The sequence below is a fragment of the Alosa pseudoharengus genome, unplaced genomic scaffold, assembly GCF_046254945.1.
Source record: "Alosa pseudoharengus isolate Yale_2024_CS ecotype anadromous, Long Island Sound unplaced genomic scaffold, YU_APseudo_1.1 YU_APseudo_1.1_scf_10, whole genome shotgun sequence".
Lineage (NCBI taxonomy): Eukaryota > Metazoa > Chordata > Actinopteri > Clupeiformes > Clupeidae > Alosa > Alosa pseudoharengus.
The window spans coordinates 37,749,073-37,771,351 of record NW_027468565.1 but is presented as its reverse complement, the minus strand read 5'-3'; the positions used below and the strand labels follow the sequence as shown (position 1 = coordinate 37,771,351).

At 44.9% G+C, this 22,279-nt stretch overlaps 1 protein-coding gene across 1 annotated transcript in view; it reads left to right on the top strand.

The window, feature by feature from the left end:
* Positions 1-2,229: 2,229 nt before the first annotated feature.
* LOC143107578 (E3 ubiquitin-protein ligase TRIM35-like) overlaps positions 2,230-22,279 on the top strand; it is a 39,481-nt gene continuing 19,431 nt past the window's right edge. The window contains exons 1-5 of the mRNA XM_076271501.1: positions 2,230-2,774; positions 3,070-3,165; positions 3,278-3,508; positions 3,854-3,876; positions 3,982-4,100. Of these exons, the coding sequence (XP_076127616.1) occupies positions 2,367-2,774; positions 3,070-3,165; positions 3,278-3,508; positions 3,854-3,876; positions 3,982-4,100 (877 nt within the window). The 5' untranslated portion in view covers positions 2,230-2,366. The remainder of the gene's footprint in view (positions 2,775-3,069; positions 3,166-3,277; positions 3,509-3,853; positions 3,877-3,981; positions 4,101-22,279) is intronic.

The following is a 22,279-nucleotide window of genomic DNA, read 5'->3' as shown; positions in this document are numbered from 1 at the left end:
TCGAACCCCGACCAGTAGGCACGGCTGAAGTGCCCTTGAGCAAGGCACCTCACTGAGCCGGGATTAGTATGTGCTTCACCTCACTGTGTGTTAACTGTGTGCTGAGCGTGTTTCACTAATTCACGGATTAGGATAAATGCAGAGACCAAATTTCCCTCATGGGATCAAAATTATAAATAATTGCATCCAGACACTTGATCATGGTGTTGTGTGTGGCCTGCGTGACCAGCAGGGGGCACTGTGGGGTTGCACATGCTCTGGGTCATAGATAGATAGATATATAGATACTTTATTGAAATTTAAGAATGAAATTCAACATGCCTTATATGGATTTCTATCAGAATCCCCCCATAGGCTCAGTCTGTTGTTTTCCCACACAGTTTTGTATCCTGCTGAGCAGCTGTACCAAGGTCAGGTGTAAGTCAGATCCCAAACAAGGTTCCTTCTTCAAAGCACATCTCAAGACCTTTTTGTTTAATGATCACTTCTCCTCTACACCCAACACATAGATCCATACACATTGTCTTGTAGTGTTATTGTTATTGTTTCTCTGTCTGTTGTTATGCTTTCCTTCTACTATGTTAAATGGCCTTGGGTATGAGGTAACGTATTATTATTATTATTATTATTATTATTATTATTATTATTAAATGCAGACATGTACTGTCTTTAATGCTGTGTAGAGCTCAAACTTAATTTCCTTGTTTTCCTGGCAAAATGTTTTGTGTGTGTGTGTGTGTGTGTGTGTGTGTGTGTGCGCGCGCGCACCCGCACCTTAGGACCTACAACAAGTTGAGTACATGATACAGCTCTGGAAACAATTAAGAGACCACTGCACAGTAATATTTAATTTACTCATAATTGGCAAAAGTACACCAAATATACTGCTATTATGGACAGTGTCACCTCTTAAACCATATAATGTATTATCATGCATATTACAACACATTCACATGTTGTACTATCTTATTTCCAAAAATATAAAGCCCTTGATGTATCATGGACTGTAGCCACTGTTTATTACTGTTCTGTTGGTGGATAGTTTATAAAGCTTAAGCCCCCAGCAATTAATTTAGGTCAAGCCTCTGTTGACTCTCCCATGGTATAAATAGGTTCCTTGAAACACAATCTGCTTCCCGAAGACTTCTGGAGACTTCCAGGTGCCACTGCCTCTGTTTTCCTGTATCTCCAGAAACAAGCTCAGAGCCCGTACCATACGTCACACTTTTACACGGAAGTGGTCTTTAGCCTGACTTTTCACATGGACAGTCCACAGCTACTGTATTTCCTATCACACAAACCAAGGACTATCTCCATTACTTCCGTGTATGGGAAGGGCTGGACTCCCTCAACCAACTGCAGTGGATGCTCAGGGTTGTGTGGCAAGTGGTATGTGAATGTTATTGGTCACATGCTTAGGGTAACACGATGCACACATCAGTGCTTTGAATACACCCCTTTGCAACTTTTGGAGTTTAAAAGCAACAGTTGGACTACCACTGCTCTGGAGATTCCTTCTCAGGCTTTATTTGGATCACAACAGGTATGCAATGGCCCCTTCTATCGCTAATTAATCCTATAATAACATAACATCATGTATTGTTCTATGAGTTGATGGTTGTAAGAATGTTTTTTAGACTGTTGTGGCAAATGAGATAGTGAACTCCAGCATGGTTTCAAGAGCTTGTCTGCGCTCTCAGCATGCAGAACATTACATTAAGCTTGATAGCCTTATAGCCCATCTTCATATCCATTTATGAAGACAGTTAACATGTTGTTGGGCAGTTATAAAATAAATTAAATAAACAATCCTTACCATTCCAAGCATAAACCATCTTAATAGGTATCAAACATATCCATTATTCTTGAGCTGAACGGATGGTAAAGAGCTTTTATTTTCAAAGAGATCATTTAAAACTTGCACCTATGGTCTCCAGTGAATTCTCTCCCTACACAGAGACCTTCACAGAGACCTTCACAGACTGCTTACATGCTGCAGATGACATCTGAGCTGTGGACACATTTGGCTGAATCTTTCACACTCTCAAAGGGTCACATGCTGTGGAGTACACACACACACACGGACACGCACATACCCAAAGTTCTGATTTCATGAGTATTGAAAAAGAATAATGATTGTAAGCTTAGCTTCACTTGGCTTTTAAACCAAGTAATTTCAGATGGCCTGATTCTCTTATTTCTTCCATTTTGTCTTGTTCAGCTTTATGATTGTATTTGATGGTGAATAATTTCCAAGAAACAGCGGAAGTCAAATTTGAAAGCTGTGACTGCCTGGGTCAACATTTAGGCGTCAACCCCATCTTGCTTTTTGATCTGTAAGAGAACTGCACTGAACTGCTGTAACCATGGCGGAGAACATGGAGGATTTTGAGTATTATCTGTCGTGCCAAATCTGCTTCAGCACCGTGGAGGAGCCCGTGTCCCTGGAATGCAACCACAGCTTTTGTAAGAGGTGTGTGTGTGAATTTTGGGACCAGGACGAGAAGAGGTTCTGCCCAGTCTGTCAGATGCCAGCTCCCAAAGACACACCGGAGGTCAATGTGACCCTGAAGAACCTCGCTGACGCGTTCGCTGGGAGGATTCAAGGCGACAGTAATTCAGAGACAAATGAGGAAGGTCTCTGTTGTGTACACCCTTTGAAAGCGACGATGATCTGCACGACTGACAGAGATGTGATATGTACGGAATGTGAGACTGTCAAGGAGCACATTGAAAAGGTCATTCGGCTGAAAGACATGGCAGCAGATACAAGGGTAAGTAAAGTAAACCTAAAACTGGAACCCCAATTTCCACAAATGTTGTAGGACCTTCAATATGACCTCTCAGACAACATATACAAATACGATAAACAAAACACACACATACAGGTACACACACACACACACACACACACACACACACACACACACACACACACACACACACACACACACACACACACACACACACAGTTTCACCTTCATGCACATGAATAATGCAAAACAAATGTGTTGGTAAATTTGTAAATCAGGTATGAAGTATTGTATGAATTCCTATGTGTTCATACAGCAATCGATTTCTCTGAACTTGATTAAAATGAAACAACAACTAGAGGACTGTAACGACGTTGAGGACACCTACATGATCATGAGAAAGCATACGATGGTGAGCTGTACAAGCACCCATGCTGCCTACAAATCTGACAACAACACTCCTCCTGCAGTCATCAACGTATGGGAACGATAATGAATACTATACTGGTGACTTTTTTTCACAGGTCCAGCATGATGAGGTTGAGAAGAAGATCAAGGAAGAGTTTCTGCAGCTTCATCGGTTCCTGAGAGAGGAAGAGGAGGCCAGGCTGACTGCAGTGAAGGAGGAGGCCGAGAGGAACCAGATGACCATTGAAAGAGAGCTGAAGATCGTTCGGGGACAGATACATGCTCTGACAGAGGCCATCCAGTGCTCACAAAAGGACTTGATAAAAGACGATGTGACAATTTTCCAGGTACAAAATCTAGTATAGCACTTGGCTCCAGCATAGATGCCATAATTTAGTATAGCACTTGGCTCCAGCATAGATGCCATAATCTAGTATAGCACTTGGCTCCAGCATAGATGTTGCTCCAGCATAGATGTTGCTCACCTTATCAGTACAGTGACCATTCTGTAGCTCTGGAATGCCAGGACATGGCAAAAATGAAAAGGGTTTGCTTTAAGAAAATGAACGTTTAAGTTCCAACACATCCTGTGTCCCTATAGGTCCAATGCACCATTTGCCACTACAAATCATCAGTGATTGGTTGACCAAAATACTTTTGTTTAATTAATGCATTTCCGCTTTTAATTCTAGGATAGCAATCGGATCAAGGCAAGGTGAGTTTCTTCTTGAAAACGTATTAATTAAGTGAGCCCATCCATTGTTTTCTTCTGTCTAGATGTTTAGACATTATGTTGTTTTACCGATGTGTGGGATTGCAGAGCCCGTAACACACTGATGGGCCCGAACGTGGTCTCTGGGGCAGTGATGGATGTCGCCGGACACCTTGGCAACCTAAAGTTCCAAGTCTGGAAGAAGATGATGGGGACGGTGGAGTATTGTGAGTGCATCGCTACTAATATAGGCTAATATATTTGGATGACACTTTTTTTTTTATTTAAGTATATTTTTTGGGCTTTTTATGCCTTTAATTATATAGGATAGTGGAGATTGACAGGAAGTGAGTGGGAGAGAGAGTCGGGGTGGGATCCGGAAAGGACCACGGGGCGGGAATCGAACCCGGGTCGCCGGCGTACGGTGCAGGTGCCCCAGCCAGTCGAGCCACTGCTGGGGCCATTTGGATGACACTTTTATCCAAAGTGACTTACATGTCGATTATTACATGGGCCAGTTTCACCAGAGCAACTCAGGGTCAAGTGCCTTGCTTGTAGCCTGACGAGGCAGACCCACATTAAAATGTAGGGTCTGGGCACTCACTGTTCGCAGTGCTCAGTCCAAGGGGCGGGATAATCTGTTGTCTTTCAAATTCCCTCTGCACGCAATAGGACAGCGGCAGCGCTATGAGTCCCATGCGTTTCCCACCAGCGGAGCTAGTGGGCTAGTTCAAACTTTTGGCAACTTAATAAAAGCTTAACTCGTGTCACACTGTTCGCCAACAGCAACATTATTGGGGGCCAAGCAGCGAAGCTGCGAAGGCACCCATTGTGTTTCTATGATTTCTTATTATTATTATTATTATTATTTAACATCTTTCCTCTGCCATTGGAGTCTATGGCAGCCTATAGAACCGTCTGGTGAAAAGTTGTGAAATTTGGCACACTGATTGGGAACAGGCCAATGATTAATTTCACCAAGATTCATGCCGGCACCTTGAGCGCTCTAGCGCCACCAACAGGCCAAAGTTGGACGCGCGTTCACACACGTAACTTTTGACCCATAGGCCCAATTGTCAAAAATGAGGTATCGTTGGAATCCTTGGACCAAGCCGAGTTCAACGCACCATATGACATCATTTTCCGCCATGATGGATTTTCCGCCATTTTGGATTTTAGTGAAAGTGAAACTAATTCTTCACAGGTCACAAATTTTGTCCGATCGTCACCAAACTTGACACACATGATCTTCAGCCCACGCCTCACAAAAGATACTCCTTTTCGTCTTCGGAACTCAAACCGTTCACCCGTAACAGCCAATCGAAACATGCGGCGAAGCCGCCAAACAGGAAGTGAGCTCACATCTCAGCAACCCTTGCATGTATCAAAGCCAAACTTGGTGCATGGACTCAGGACCCAATCATGGGGACGTCGAAGAAATCTGGTGACCTTTGACCTCTAGGGGGCGCTGTAATTAAGAAACATGTCATTTGGCCTGTAGCTGCAGTTGTGCTTAGAATTAAAATGCACTAGTGGTGTCTGGTAATACTGTTGGAGGTCCTTAGGCCGACCCAAGCCAACTTGTGATGTCATCATAATTGATTCGGCCGCCATATTGGATTTAATCAAAAACACGTACAAATTTTCGCAGGCCACAAATTTCAACGGATCCTCACCAAAATTGGCAGAGACCATCTTCAGACCATGCCTTATCAGTGCATCGCTTTTCGGAACGATTGACAGTAGCATTCGGCTGTAACAGCCAATCGAAACTTGCGGCGAAGCCGCCAAACAGGAAGTGAGCTCATATCTCAGCAACCCTACCATGTATCATAACCAAACTTACTACATGGATTCATGACCCCATTAGGAGGACGCTCAAAAACTTTGGTGACCTTTGACCTGTAGGGGGTGCTGCAATTAGCAATATTGCATTTTGATCTGTAGTTGCCAATGTGTTTTATTGATGTTTTACTTTTTGATGTGAAACTGATGACAACATGTTCCATCCAGTTCATTCTAATGCGTGCGTGCATGCAAGGGCGGGGCAGGACGGGGTGGGACGGGCAGGGGTGATTAGGTGAGGGGGGCTGGCTGGCGGAGGCGGTGGCAATACTCAGCCCTGTTTCAGCCCTACAAAATCAGCTATGTTTTGATGTGACACTAGTTGAAAGTGTTGATCGCGGGTGTTTGCTGAGTTCTATCTTGTCGCCGTGGCTACTCCGGCCTATACTGCTTGGCCCCCTCATTGCTGCTTGCAGCTATATTTGGGGGCCAAGCAGCGAAGCTGCGAAGGCACCCATTGTGTTTCTATGATTTCTTATTGGGGGCCAAGCAGCGAAGCTGCGAAGGCACCCATTGTGTTTCTATTTGGGGGCCAAGCAGCGAAGCTGCGAAGGCACCCATTGTGTTTCTATTTGTTCTTATTGGGGGCCAAGCAGCGAAGCTGCGAAGGCACCCATTGAGTTACTAGCTTTTCCTATTATTACACTTCTGCCATTGGAGTCTATGGCAGCCCATAGAACGCCTGGCTAAAAAGTTCAGATTTTTTGGCAGAAAGTTTCAGGACACTCCACTGACCACTCACACTCATTTACGGACCTCTAAACCCAGCCATCTAGCGCCACCAACAGGTCAAAATCTGGCCGAAAATTGAACCGCTGGGTCTAAAGTTATAAAATTTGGCACACTTATTCAGCACTGTCCCATGATCACTCTCACCAATTTACAGAACTCTATGCCCAACACTCTAGCGCCACCAATGGGTCGAACCTGGATTGCATTCACATATGTGACCATTGAACGGTGCGTCCGATTTTCACATATCAGGCACCGTTGGAATCCCTGGACCGACCTAAGTTCAATGACCCCTATTACGTCACTTTCCGCCATATTGGACCTCCGCCATATTGGATTTAGTCCAAACTCTACGAAAAGTTTCAGCGGTCAGAAATTTAATCCGATTTTCATGGAACTTTGCGGAGATGATCTTCTGCTCGAGCCGCACAAACAATACTTGTCAGATTTTTCAATTTCATTTTTGTTTGCCCGTGACAGCCAATCAAATATGGTGATGAAGCGCCAAACAGGAAGTGGACTAACATCTCTGTGGCACTTTGAGTTAACATAACAAAACTCGATACCATTAGTCAGGACACTGTCTCAATCACTCACAGCAATTTATATGCATATACATTGAACACTCTAGCGCCACCACCAGTTCAATGCTGGACATGTGTTCATGCGCGTGATCCTTGACTCTTTTGTCTGATTTTCACAATTGAGGTAGTGTCTGAATCCTTTGACCATACAGAGTTCATCGACCCCTATCCTATCACTTTCCGCCATATTGGACCTCCGCCATTATGGATTTAGTCCAAACTCTACGAAAAGTTTCAGCGGTTACAAATTTCATCTGATTTTCACAGAACTTGTCGGAGATGATCTTCAGACCGAGCCGCACAAACGATACTTGTCAGATCTTTTAATTTCATTTTTGTTTGCCCGTGACAGCCAATCAAATATGGCGATGAAGCCACCAAACAGGAAGTGGGCTAACATCTCGGCTATGCTTTAATGTATGAAGTCCAAACTTGGTACAGGGACTTGGTATCTGATTGTGAGGACGCACTAGGAAATTGGCATCATGTGGCCTCTATAGGGGGCGCTGTAATACAGGAAGTGAGCTTGTATCTCAGCAACGCTTTGGTGTACAAAGTCCAAACTTGGTACAGGGACATATTAGCTGATTGTGAGGACATGCAAGGAAAGTGGTCTCATTTGGCCTCTAGGGGTGCTGTAATAAAGAAATTGAGCTCACATCTCAGCAACACTTTGGTGTATGAAGTCCAAACTTGGTAGAGGGACATGGTAGCTGATTGTGAGAACGCACAAGGACATAGGTGTAATTTGGCCTCTTGCTATGAGTGCTTGCTCATGCCATGGCAACGCCATTCCTGCTATAGCGCTCTGCTAGGCCCCCGCATTGCTGCTTGCAGCTATATTTATTATTATTATAAAACTTCTGCCATTGGAGTCTATGGCAGCCCATAGAACGCCTGGCTAAAAAGTTCAGATTTTTTGGCAGAAAGTTTCGGGACACTCCACTGACCATTCACACTCATTTACGGACCTCTAAACCCAGCCATCTAGCGCCACCAACAGGTCAAAATCTGGCCGAAAATTGAACCGCTGGGTCTAAAGTTATGAAATTAGGCACACTGATTCAGCACTGTCCCATGATCACTCTCACCAATTTACAGAACTCTATGCCCAACACTCTAGCGCCACCAATGGGTCGAATCTGGATTGCATTCATGCATGTGACCATTGAATGGTGCGTCCGATTTTCACATATCAGGCACCGTTGGAATCCCTGGACCGACCTAATTTCAATGACCCCTATCCCATCACTTTCCGCCATATTGGACCTCCGCCATATTGGATTTAGTCCAAACTCTACGAAAAGTTTCAGCGGTTACAAATTTCATCCGATTTTCACAGAACTTGGAGGGGATGATCTTCAGACCGAGCCGCACAAACGATACTGGTCAGATTTTTTAATTTCATTTTTGTTTGCTCGTGACAGCCAATCCAATATGGCAATGAAGCCACCAAACAGGAAGTGGTAAAACATCTAGGTGACGCTTTGAGTTAACATAACAAGACTTGATACCATTAGTCAGGACACTGTCCCAATCACTCGCACCAATTTTCATGCATATACATTGAACACTCTAGCGCCACCACCAGTTCAAAGCTGGACATGCGTTCATGCTCGTGATCCTTGACTCTTTTGTCTAATTTTCACAATTGAGGTAGCGTCTGAATCCTTGAACAATCTTGAGTTCATCGACCCCTATCCCGTCACTTTCCGCCATATTGGACCTCCGCCATATTGGATTTAGTCCAAACTCTATGAAAAGTTTCAGCGGTTACAAATTTCATCCGATTTTCACAGAACTTGGCGGAGATGATCTTCAGACCGAGCCACACAAACAATACTTGTCAGATTTTTTAATTTCAAGTTTATTTGCCCGTGACAGTCAATCACACATGGTGACGATGCCGCCAAACAGGAAGTGGGCTAACATCTCGGCTACGCTTTAATGTATGAAGTCCAAACTTAGTACAGGGACTTGGTATCTGATTGTGAGGACGCCCTAGGAAATTGGCATCATTTGGCCTCTATAGGGGGCGCTGCAATACAGGAAGTGAGCTTGTATCTCAGCAACGCTTTGATGTACGAAGTCCAAACTTGGTATAGAGACTTGGTACCTGATTGTGGGGATGCACTAGGAAACTGGCGTCATTTGGCCTCTACAGGGGGCGCTGCAATACAGGATGTGAGCTTGTATCTCAGCAATTCTTTGATGTATGAAGTCCACACTTGGTACAGGGACTTGGTATCTGATTGTGAGGACACAGTAGGAAATTGGCATCATTTGGCCTCTATAGGGGGCGCTGTAATACAGGAAGTGGGCTCAAATCTCAGCAACGCTTCGTTGTATGAAGTCCAAACTTGATACATGGACATATTAGCTGATTGTGAGGACATGTAAGGAAAGTGGTCTCATTTGACCTCTAGGGGTGCTGTAATAAAGAATGTGAGCTCACATCTCAGCAACACTTTGGTGTATGAAGTCCAAACTTGGTAGAGGGACATGGTAGCTGATTGTGAGAACACACAAGGACATTGGTGTAATTTGGCATCTAGGGGCGCTCTAACAAAGTAAATGAGCTTATTTCTCAGCCGTTCTTTATCCAATTGCAATCAAACTTGCTGTGAGTGCTTGCTCCTGCCATGGCAACGTCATTCCTGCTATAGCGCACTGCTTGGCCCCCGCATTGCTGCTTGCAGCTATATTTGGGGGCCAAGCAGCGAAGCTGCGAAGGCACCCATTGAGTTACTAGCTTTTCCTATTATTATTATTACACATCTGCCATTGGAGTCTATGGCAGCCCATAGAACGCCTGGCTAAAAAGTGCAGATTTTTTGGCAGAAAGTTTCGGGACACTCCACTGACCACTCACACTCATTTACGGACCTCTAAACCCAGCCGTCTAGCGCCACCAACAGGTCAAAGTTTGGCCGAAAGTTGATAAGCTGGGTTGAAAGGTATTTGCAAGTCATTATTATTATGAAATTTAGCACCCTGATTCAGGACCGTCCCATGATCACTCTCACCAATTTACAGAACTCTATGCCGAACACTCTAGCGCCACCAATGGGTCGAATCTGGACTCACATTCACGCATGTAACAATTGAACGGTGTGTTCGATTTTCACAAATCATGCACCGTTGGAATCCCTGGACTGACTTGAGTTGAATGACCCCTACTACGTCACTTTCGGCCATACTGGACCTCCGCCATATTGGATTTAGTCCAAACTCTACGAAAAGGTTCAGCGGTTACAAATTTCATCCGATTTTCACGAAACTTGTTGGAGATGATCTTCTGCCCGAGCCGCACAAACGATACTGGTCAGATTTTTCAATTTCATTTTTATTTGCCCGTGACAGCCAATCAAATATGGTGATGAAGCCGCCATACAGGAAGTGGACAAACATCTAGGTGACGCTTTGAGTTAACATAACAAGACTTGATACCATTAGTCAGGACACTGTCCCAATCCCTCACAGCAATTTTCATGCATATACATTGAACACTCTAGCGCCACCACCAGTTCAAAGCTGGACATGCGTTCATGTGCGTGATCCTTGACTCTTTTGTCTGATTTTCACAATTGAGGTAGCGTCTGAATCCTTGAACAATCTCGAGTTCATCGACCCCTATCCCGTCACTTTCCGCCATATTGGACCTCCGCCATATTGGATTTAGTCCAAACTCTACGAAAAGTTTCAGCGGTTACAAATTTCATCCGATTTTCACAGAACTTGGCGGAGATGATCTTCAGACCGAGCCGCACAAACGATACTTGTCAGATTTTTTATTTTCAAGTTTGTTTGCCTGTGACAGCCAATTACACATGGCGACGATGCCGCCTAACAGGAAATGGGCTAACATCTCGGCTACTCTTAAATGTATGAAGTCCAAACGTGGTACAGGGACTTGGTATCTGATTGTGAGGACGCCCTAGGAAATTGGCGTCATTTGGCCTCTATAGGGGGCGCTGCAATACAGGAAGTGAGCTTGTATCTCAGCAACGCTTTGATGTACGAAGTCCAAATTTGGTATAGAGACTTGGTATCTGATTGTGAGGACACAGTAGGAAATTGACATCATTTGGCCTCTATAGGGGCCGCTGCAATACAGGAAGTGAGCTTGTATCTCAGCAACGCTTTGATGTACGAAGTCCAAATTTGGTATAGAGACTTGGTATCTGATTGTGAGGACACAGTAGGAAATTGGCATCATTTGGCCTCTATAGGGGGCGCTGTAATACATGAAGTGGGCTCAAATCTCAGCAACGCTTCGTTGTATGAAGTCCAAACGTGATACATGGGCATATTATCTGATTGTGAGGACATGCAAGGAAAGTGGTCTCATTTGGCCTCTAGGGGTGTTGCAATAAAGAAAATGAGCTCACATCTCAGCAACACTTTGGTGTATGAAGTCCAAACTTGGTAGACGGACATGGGAGCTGATTGTAAGAACGCACAAGGACATTGGTGTAATTTGGCCTCTAGGGGCGCTGTAACAAAGTAAATGAGCTTATTTCTCAGCCGTTCTTTATCCAAACTTGCTGTGAGTGGTTGCTCATGCCATGGCAACGCCATTCCTGCTATAGCGCACTGCTTGGCCCCCGCATTGCTGCTTGCAGCTATATTTATTATTATTATTCCGCCATGGAAGTCAATGGCAGCCCATAGAACCGTCTGGTGAAAAGTTGTGAAATTTGGCACACTGATTAGGGACAGTCCCATGATTAATGTCACCAAGTTTCATGATGGCACCTCAACCGCTCTAGCGCCACCAATAGGCCAAAGTTGGACGTGCGTTCACGCACGTAACTTTTGACCCGTATGGCCGATTGTCAAAAACGAGGTATCGTTGGAATCCTTGGACCAAGCCGAGTTCAACGCACCCTATGACGTCATTTTCCGCCATGATGGTTTTTCCGCCATTTTGGATTTCATCAAAAACACTAAAAAGTTTTCACAGGTCACAAATTTTGTCCAATCGACACCAAACCTGACACACATGATCTTCAGACCAAGCCTCACAAAAGATACTCCTTTTCGTCTTCGGAACTAAAACCGTTCGCCCGTAACAGCCAATCAAAATTTGCGGCGAAGCCGCCAAACAGGAAGTGAGCTCATATCTCAGCAACCCATTTATCTATCATAACCAAACTTTGTACATGGACGTAAGACCCAATCAGAGGGACGCTCAAGAAATCTGGTGACCTTTGACCTCTAGGGGGCGCTGTAATTTAGAAACATGCCTTTTGGCCTGTAGCTGCAGTTGTGGTTAGAATTAAAATGCACTAGTGGTGTCTGGTAATACTGTTGGAGGTCCTTAGGCCGACCCAAGCCAACTTGTGATGTCATCGTACTTGATTCGGCCACCATATTGGATTTAATCAAAAACACGTACAAGTTTTCGCAGGTCACAAATTTCAGCGGATCCTCACCAAAATTGGCAGAGACCATCTTCAGACCATGCCTTATCAGTGCGTTGCTTTCTGGAACAATTGACAGAAGCATTCGGCTGTAACAGTCAATCGAAATTTGCGGCGAAGCCGCCAAACAGGAAGTGAGCTCATATCTCAGCAACCCTTGCATGTATCAAAGCCAAACTGGGTGCATGTACTCAAGACCCAATCAGGGGGACACTCAAGAAATCTGGTGACCTTTGACCTCTAGGGGGCGCTGTAATTAAGAAACATGCCTTTTGGCCTGTAGCTGCTGTTGTGCTTAGAATTAAAATGCACTAGTGGTTTCAGGTAATTCTTTTTGACGTCCTTAGGCCAACCCAGGCCAACTTGTGATGTCATCATAATTGATTCGGCCGCCATATTGGATTTAATCAAAAACATCAAAAAGTTTTCACAGGTCACAAATTTCATCTGATCTTCACCAAAATTGGCACAGACTATCTTCAGACCATAACCTATCAATATATTGCTTTCTGGAACAATTGACAAAAGCATTCTTCCGTAACAGCCAATCAAAAATGATGGCGAAGCCGCCAAACAGGAAGTGAGCTCATATCTCAGCAACCCTGCCATGTATCATAACCAAACTTACTACATAGATTCATGACCCCATTAGGAGGACGCACAAAACATTTGGTGACCTTTGACCTGTAGAGGTTGCTGCAATTTGCAATTTTGCATTTTGATCTGTAGTTGCTGATGTGTTTCATCGATTCTTTATTTTTTGATGTGAAACTGATGACAACATGTTCCATCCAGTTCATTCTAATGCGTGCGTGCAAGGGCGGGGAGGGGCAGGACGGGGTGGGATGGGCAGGGGTGATTAGATGGGGGGCTGGCTGGCGGAGGCGGTGGCAATTCTCAGCCCTGTTTCAGCCCTACAAAATCAGTTATGTTTTGATGTGACACTAGTTGAAACTGTTGATCGCGGATGTCTGCTGAGTTCTATCTTGTCGCCATGGCTACTCCAGCCTATTCTGCTTGGCCCCCTCATTGCTGCTTGCAGCTATATTTGTTCTTATTATTATTATTATTATTCCGCCATTGAAGTCAATGGCAGCCCATAGAACCGTCTGGTGAAAAGTTGTGAAATTTGGCACACTGATTAGGGACAGTCCAATGATTAATGTCAGCAAGTTTCATGATGGCACCTCAAGCACTCTAGCGCCACCAACAGGCCAAAGTTGGACTTGCGTTCACGCACGTAACTTTTGACCCGTATGGCCGATTGTCAAAAATGAGGTATCGTTGGAATCCTTGGACCAAGCCGAGTTCAACGCACCCTATGACGTCATTTTCCGCCATGATGGATTTTCCGCCATTTTGGATTTAATCAAAAACACTAAAAGGTTTTCACAGGTCACAAATTTTGTCCAATCGACACCAAACCTGACACACATGCTCTTCAGACCAAGCCTCACAAAAGATACTCCTTTACGTCTTCGGAACTAAAACCGTTTGCCCGTAACAGCCAATCAAAATTTGCGGCGAAGCCGCCAAACAGGAAGTGAGCTCATATCTCAGCAACCCATTAATCTATCATAACCAAACTTTGTACATGGACTCAGGACCCAATCAGGGGGACGCTCAAGAAATCTGGTGACCTTTGACCTCTAGGGGGCGCTGTAATTTAGAAACATGCCTTTTGGCCTGTAGCTGCTGTTGTGCTTAGAATTAAAACGCACTAGTGGTGTCTGGTAATACTGTTGGAGGTCCTTAGGCCGACCCAAGCCAACTTGTGATGTCATCATAATTGATTCGGCCGCCATATTGGATTTAATCAAAAACACGTACAAGTTCTCGCAGGTCACAAATTTTAGCGGATCCTCACCAAAATTGCCAGAGACCATCTTCAGACAATAACCTATCAATATATTGCTTTCTGGAACAATTGACAAAAGCATTCGCCCGTAACAGCCAATCGAAATTGGTGGCGAAGCCGCCAAACAGGAAGTGAGCTCATATCTCAGCAACCCTTGCATGTATCATAACCAAACTTACTACATGGATGTATGACCTCATTAGGAGGACGCTCAAAAACTTTGGTGACCTTTGACCTGTAGGGGGTGCTGCAATTAGCAATATTGCATTTTGATCTGTAGTTGCTGATGTGTTTTATCGATCTTTTATTTTTTGACGTGAAACTGATGGCAACATGTTCCATCCAGTTCATTCTAATGCGTGCGTGCAAGGGCGGGGCGGGGCGGGGCAGGGGTGATTAGGTGGAGGGGCTGGCTGGCGGAAGCAGCAGCAATACTCAGCCCTGTTTCAGCCCTACAAAGTCAGTTATGTTTTGATGTTACACTAGTTGAAAGCGTTGATCGCGGATGTCTGCTGAGTTGAGTTTATCTTGTCGCCCTGTCTACTCCGGCCTATACTGCTTGGCCCCCTCATTGCTGCTTGCAGCTATATTTATTGGGGGCCAAGCAGCGAAGCTGCGAAGGCACCCATTGTGTTTCTATGATTTCTTATTATTATTATTTAACATCTTTCCTCCGCCATTGGAGTCTATGGCAGCCCATAGAACCGTCTGGTGAAAAGTTGTGAAATTTGGCACACTGATTGAGGACAGTCTCATGAATAATTTCACCAAGTTTCATATCGGCACCTTGAGCGCTCTAGCGCCACCAACAGGCCAAAGTTGGACGTGCGTTCACGCACGTAACTTTTGACCCGTATGGCCGATTGTCAAAAATGAGATATCGTTGGAATCCTTGGGCCAAGCCGAGTTCAACGCACCCTATGACGTCATTTTCCGCCATGATGGATTTTCCGCCATTTTGGATTTAATCAAAAACACTAAAAAGTTTTCACAGGTCACAAATTTTGTCCAATTGACACCAAACCTGACACACATGATCTTCAGACCAAGCCTCACAAAAGATACTCCTTTTCGTCTTCGGAACTAAAACGGTTCGCCCGTAACAGCCAATCAAAATTTGCGGCGAAGCCGCCAAACAGGAAGTGAGCTCATATCTCAGCAACCCATTGATCTATCATAACCAAACTTTGTACATGGACTCAGGACCCAATCAGGGGGACGCTCAAGAAATCTGGTGACCTTTGACCTCTAGGGGGCGCTGTAATTTAGAAACATGCCTTTTGGCCTGTAGCTGCTGTTGTGCTTAGAATTAAAACACACTAGTGGTGTCTGGTAATACTGTTGGAGGTCCTTAGGCCGACCCAAGCCAACTTGTGATGTCATCGTAATTGATTCAGCCGCCATATTGGATTTAATCAAAAACACGTACAAGTTATCGCAGGTCACAAATTTCAGCGGATCCTCACCAAAATTGCCAGAGACCATCTTCAGACCATAACCTATCAATATATTGCTTTCTGGAACAATTGACAAAAGCATTCGCTCGAAATTGGTGGCGAAGCCGCCAAACAGGAAGTGAGTTCATATCTCAGCAACCCTGCTATGTATCATAACCAAACTTACTACATGGATTCATGACCCCATTAGGAGGATGCTCAAAAACTTTGGTGACCTTTGACCTATAGGGGGTACTGCAATTAGCAATATTGCATTTTGATCTGTAGTTGCTGATGTGTTTTATTGATTTTTTATTTTTTGATGTGAAACTGATGACAACATGTTCCATCCAGTTCATTCTAATGCGTGCGTGCGTGCAAGGGCGGGGCGGGGCAGGACGGGGTGGGACGGGCTGGGATGATTAGATGTGGGGCTGGCTGGCGGAGGCGGTGGCAATACTCAGCCCTACAAAATCAGCTATGTTTTGATGTGACACTTGTTGAAAGTGTTGATCGCGAGTGTCTGCTGAGTTCTATCTTGTCGCCGTGGCTACTCCGGCCTATTCTGCTTGGCCCCCTCATTGCTGCTTGCAGCTATATTTATTGGGGGCCAAGCAGCGAAGCTGCGAAGGCACCCATTGTGTTTCTATTTGTTCTTATTATTATTATTATTCCGCCATGGAAGTCAATGGCAGCCCATAGAACCGTCTGGTGAAAAGTTGTGAAATTTGGCACACTGATTAGGGACAGTCCCATGATTAATGTCACCAGGTTTCATGATGGCACCTCAAGCGCTCTAGCGCCACCAACGGGCCAAAGTTGGACGTGCGTTCACGCACGTAACTTTTGACCCGTATGGCCGATTGTCAAAAACGAGGTATCGTTGGAATCCTTGGACCAAGCCGAGTTCAACGCACCCTATGACGTCATTTTCCGCCATGATGGTTTTTCCGCCATTTTGGATTTCATCAAAAACACTAAAAAGTTTTCACAGGTCACAAATTTTGTCCAATCGACACCAAACCTGACACACATGCTCTTCAGACCAAGCCTCACAAAAGATACTCCTTTACGTCTTCGGAACTAAAACCGTTTGCCCGTAACAGCCAATCAAAATTTGCGGCGAAGCCGCCAAACAGGAAGTGAGCTCATATCTCAGCAACCCATTAATCTATCATAACCAAACTTTGTACATGGACTCAGGACCCAATCAGGGGGACGCTCAAGAAATCTGGTGACCTTTGACCTCTAGGGGGCGCTGTAATTTAGAAACATGCCTTTTGGCCTGTAGCTGCTGTTGTGCTTAGAATTAAAACGCACTAGTGGTGTCTGGTAATACTGTTGGAGGTCCTTAGGCCGACCCAAGCCAACTTGTGATGTCATCATAATTGATTCGGCCGCCATATTGGATTTAATCAAAAACACGTACAAGTTCTCGCAGGTCACAAATTTTAGCGGATCCTCACCAAAATTGCCAGAGACCATCTTCAGACAATAACCTATCAATATATTGCTTTCTGGAACAATTGACAAAAGCATTCACCCGTAACAGCCAATCGAAATTGGTGGCGAAGCCGCCAAACAGGAAGTGAGCTCATATCTCAGCAACCCTTGCATGTATCATAACCAAACTTACTACATGGATGTATGACCTCATTAGGAGGACGCTCAAAAACTTTGGTGACCTTTGACCTGTAGGGGGTGCTGCAATTAGCAATATTGCATTTTGATCTGTAGTTGCTGATGTGTTTTATCGATCTTTTATTTTTTGACGTGAAACTGATGGCAACATGTTCCATCCAGTTCATTCTAATGCGTGCGTGCAAGGGCGGGGCGGGGCGTGGCAGGGGTGATTAGGTGGAGGGGCTGGCTGGCGGAAGCAGCAGCAATACTCAGCCCTGTTTCAGCCCTACAAAGTCAGTTATGTTTTGATGTTACACTAGTTGAAAGCGTTGATCGCGGATGTCTGCTGAGTTGAGTTTATCTTGTCGCCCTGTCTACTCCGGCCTATACTGCTTGGCCCCCTCATTGCTGCTTGCAGCTATATTTGGGGGCCAAGCAGCGAAGCTGCGAAGGCACCCATTGTGTTTCTATCTTTTCTTATTATTATTATACCTTCTTCCGCCATGGAAGTCAATGGCAGCCCATAGAACCGTCTGGTAAAAAGTTGTGAAATTTGGCACACTGATTGAGGACAGTCTCATGATTAATTTCACCAAGTTTCATACCGGCACCTTGAGCGCTCTAGCGCCACCAACAGGCCAAAGTTGGACGTGCGTTCATGCACGTAACTTTTGACCCGTTGACCCGATTGTCAAAAATGATGTATTGTTAGAATCCTTGGACCAAGCCGAGTTCAACGCACCCTATGACGTCATTTTCCGCCATGATGGATTTTCCGCCATTTTGAATTTAATCAAAAACACTAAAAAGTTTTCACAGGTCACAAATTTTGTCCAATCGACACCAAACCTGACACACATGATCTTCAGACCAAGCCTCACAAAAGATACTCCTTTTCGTCTTCGGAACTAAAACCGTTCGCCCGTAACAGCCAATCAAAATTTGCGGCGAAGCCGCCAAACAGGAAGTGAGCTCATATCTCAGCAACCCATTGATCTATCATAACCAAACTTTGTACATGGACTCAGGATCCAATCAGGGGGACGCTTAAGAAATCTGGTGACCTTTGACCTCTAGGGGGCGCTGTAATTTAGAAACATGCCTTTTGGCCTATAGCTGCTGTTGTGCTTAGAATTAAAACACACTAGTCATGTCTGGTAATACTGTTGGAGGTCCTTAGGCCGACCCAAGCCAACTTGTGATGTCATCGTTATTGATTCGGCCGCCATATTGGATTAAATCAAAAACACGTACAAGTTTTCGCAGAACACAAATTTCAGCGGATTCTCACCAAATTTGGCAGAGACCATCTTCAGACCATAACCTATCAATATATTGCTTTCTGGAACAATTGACAAAAGCATTCGCCCGTAACAGCCAATCAAAATTGGTGGCGAAGCCACCAAACAGGAAGTGAGCTCATATCTCAGCAACCCTGCCATGTATCATAACCAAACTTACTACATGGATTAATGACCCCATTAGGAGGACGCTCAAAAAATGTGGTGACCTTTGACCTGTAGGGGGTGCTGCAATTAGCAATATTGCATTTTGATCTGTATTTGCTGATGCGTTTTATCAATCTTTTATTTTTTGATGTGAAACTGATGACAACATGTTCCATCCAGTTAATTCTAATGCGTGCGTGCAAGGGCAGGGCGGGGCGGGGCAGGACGGGGTGGGACGGGCAGGGGTGATTAGGTGGGGGGCTGGCTGGAGGAGGCGGTGGCAATTCTCAGCCCTGTTTCAGCCCTACAAAATCAGTTATGTTTTGATGTGACACTAGTTGAAAGTGTTGATCGCGGATGTCTGCTGACTTCTATCTTGTCGCCATGGCTACTCCGGCCTATTCTGCTTGGCCCCCTCATTGCTGCTTGCAGCTATATTTGGGGGCCAAGCAGCGAAGCTGCGAAGGCACCCATTGTGTTTCTATTTGTTCTTATTATTATTATTATTCCGCCATGGAAGTCAATGGCAGCCCATAGAACCGTCTGGTGAAAAGTTGTGAAATTTGGCACACTGATTAGGGACAGTCACATGATTAATGTCACCAGGTTTCATGATGGCACCTCAAGCGCTCTAGCGCCACCAACGGGCCAAAGTTGGACGTGCGTTCACGCACGTAACTTTTGACCCGTATGGCCGATTGTCAAAAACGAGGTATCGTTGGAATCCTTGGACCAAGCCGAGTTCAACGCACCCTATGACGTCATTTTCCGCCATGATGGTTTTTCCGCCATTTTGGATTTCATCAAAAACACTAAAAAGTTTTCACAGGTCACAAATTTTGTCCAATCGACACCAAACCTGACACACATGATCTTCAGACCAAGCCTCACAAAAGATACTCCTTTTCGTCTTCGGAACTAAAACCGTTCGCCCGTAACAGCCAATCAAAATTTGCGGCGAAGCCGCCAAACAGGAAGTGAGCTCATATCTCAGCAACCCATTGATCTATCATAACCAAACTTTGTACATGGACTCAGGACCCAATCAGAGGGACGCTCAAGAAATCTGGTGACCTTTGACCTCTAGGGGGCGCTGTAATTTAGAAACATGTCTTTTGGCCTGTAGCTGCAGTTGTGGTTAGAATTAAAATGCACTAGTGGTGTCTGGTAATACTGTTGGAGGTCCTTAGGTTGACCCAAGCCAACTTGTGATGTCATCGTACTTGATTCGGCCGCCATATTGGATTTAATCAAAAACACGTACAAGTTTTCGCAGGTCACAAATTTCAGCGGATCCTCACCAAAATTGGCAGAGACCATCTTCAGACCATGCCTTATCAGTGCGTTGCTTTCTGGAACAATTGACAGAAGCGTTCGGCTGTAACAGCCAATCGAAATTTGCGGCGAAGCCGCCAAACAGGAAGTGAGCTCATATCTCAGCAACCCTTGCATGTATCAAAGCCAAACTGGGTGCATGGACTCAACACCCAATCAGGGGGACACTCAAGAAATCTGGTGACCTTTGACCTCTAGGGGGCGCTGTAATTAAGAAACATGCCTTTTGGCCTGTAGCTGCTGTTGTGCTTAGAATTAAAATGCACTAGTGGTTTCAGGTAATACTGTTGGACGTCCTTAGGCCAACCCAGGCCAACTTGTGATGTCATCATAATTGATTCGGCCGCCATATTGGATTTAATCAAAAACATCAAAACGTTTTCACAGGTCACAAATTTCATCTGATCTTCACCAAAATTGGCACAGACTATCTTCAGACCATAACTTATCAATATGTTGCTTTCTGGAACAATTGACAAAAGCATTCTTCCATAACAGCCAATCAAAAATGATGGCGAAGCCGCCAAACAGGAAGTGAGCTCATATCTCAGCAACCCTGCCATGTATCATAACCAAACTTACTACATAGATTCATGACCCCATTAGGAGGACGCACAAAACATTTGGTGACCTTTGACCTGTAGAGGTTGCTGCAATTTTGCATTTTGATCTGTAGTTGCTGATGTGTTTCATCGATCCTTTATTTTTTGATGTGAAACTGATGACAACATGTTCCATCCAGTTCATTCTAATGCGTGCGTGCAAGGGCGGGGAGGGGCAGGACGGGGTGGGATGGGCAGGGGTGATTAGATGGGGGGCTGGCTGGCGGAGGCGGTGGCAATTCTCAGCCCTGTTTCAGCCCTACAAAATCAGTTATGTTTTGATGTGACACTAGTTGAAAGTGTTGATCGCGGATGTCTGCTGAGTTCTATCTTGTCGCCGTGGCTACTCCAGCCTATTCTGCTTGGCCCCCTCATTGCTGCTTGCAGCTATATTTGGGGGCCAAGCAGCGAAGCTGCGAAGGCACCCATTGTGTTTCTATCTTTTCTTATTATTATTATACCTTCTTCCGCCATGGAAGTCAATGGCAGCCCATAGAACCGTCTGGTAAAAAGTTGTGAAATTTGGCACACTGATTGAGGACAGTCTCATGATTAATTTCACCAAGTTTCATACCGGCACCTTGAGCGCTCTAGCGCCACCAACAGGCCAAAGTTGGACGTGCGTTCATGCACGTAACTTTTGACCCGTTGACCCGATTGTCAAAAATGATGTATTGTTAGAATCCTTGGACCAAGCCGAGTTCAACGCACCCTATGACGTCATTTTCCGCCATGATGGATTTTCCGCCATTTTGAATTTAATCAAAAACACTAAAAAGTTTTCACAGGTCACAAATTTTGTCCAATCGACACCAAACCTGACACACATGATCTTCAGACCAAGCCTCACAAAAGATACTCCTTTTCGTCTTCGGAACTAAAACCGTTCGCCCGTAACAGCCAATCAAAATTTGCGGCGAAGCCGCCAAACAGGAAGTGAGCTCATATCTCAGCAACCCATTGATCTATCATAACCAAACTTTGTACATGGACTCAGGATCCAATCAGGGGGACGCTTAAGAAATCTGGTGACCTTTGACCTCTAGGGGGCGCTGTAATTTAGAAACATGCCTTTTGGCCTATAGCTGCTGTTGTGCTTAGAATTAAAACACACTAGTCATGTCTGGTAATACTGTTGGAGGTCCTTAGGCCGACCCAAGCCAACTTGTGATGTCATCGTTATTGATTCGGCCGCCATATTGGATTAAATCAAAAACACGTACAAGTTTTCGCAGAACACAAATTTCAGCGGATTCTCACCAAATTTGGCAGAGACCATCTTCAGACCATAACCTATCAATATATTGCTTTCTGGAACAATTGACAAAAGCATTCGCCCGTAACAGCCAATCAAAATTGGTGGCGAAGCCGCCAAACAGGAAGTGAGCTCATATCTCAGCAACCCTGCCATGTATCATAACCAAACTTACTACATGGATTAATGACCCCATTAGGAGGACGCTCAAAAAATGTGGTGACCTTTGACCTGTAGGGGGTGCTGCAATTAGCAATATTGC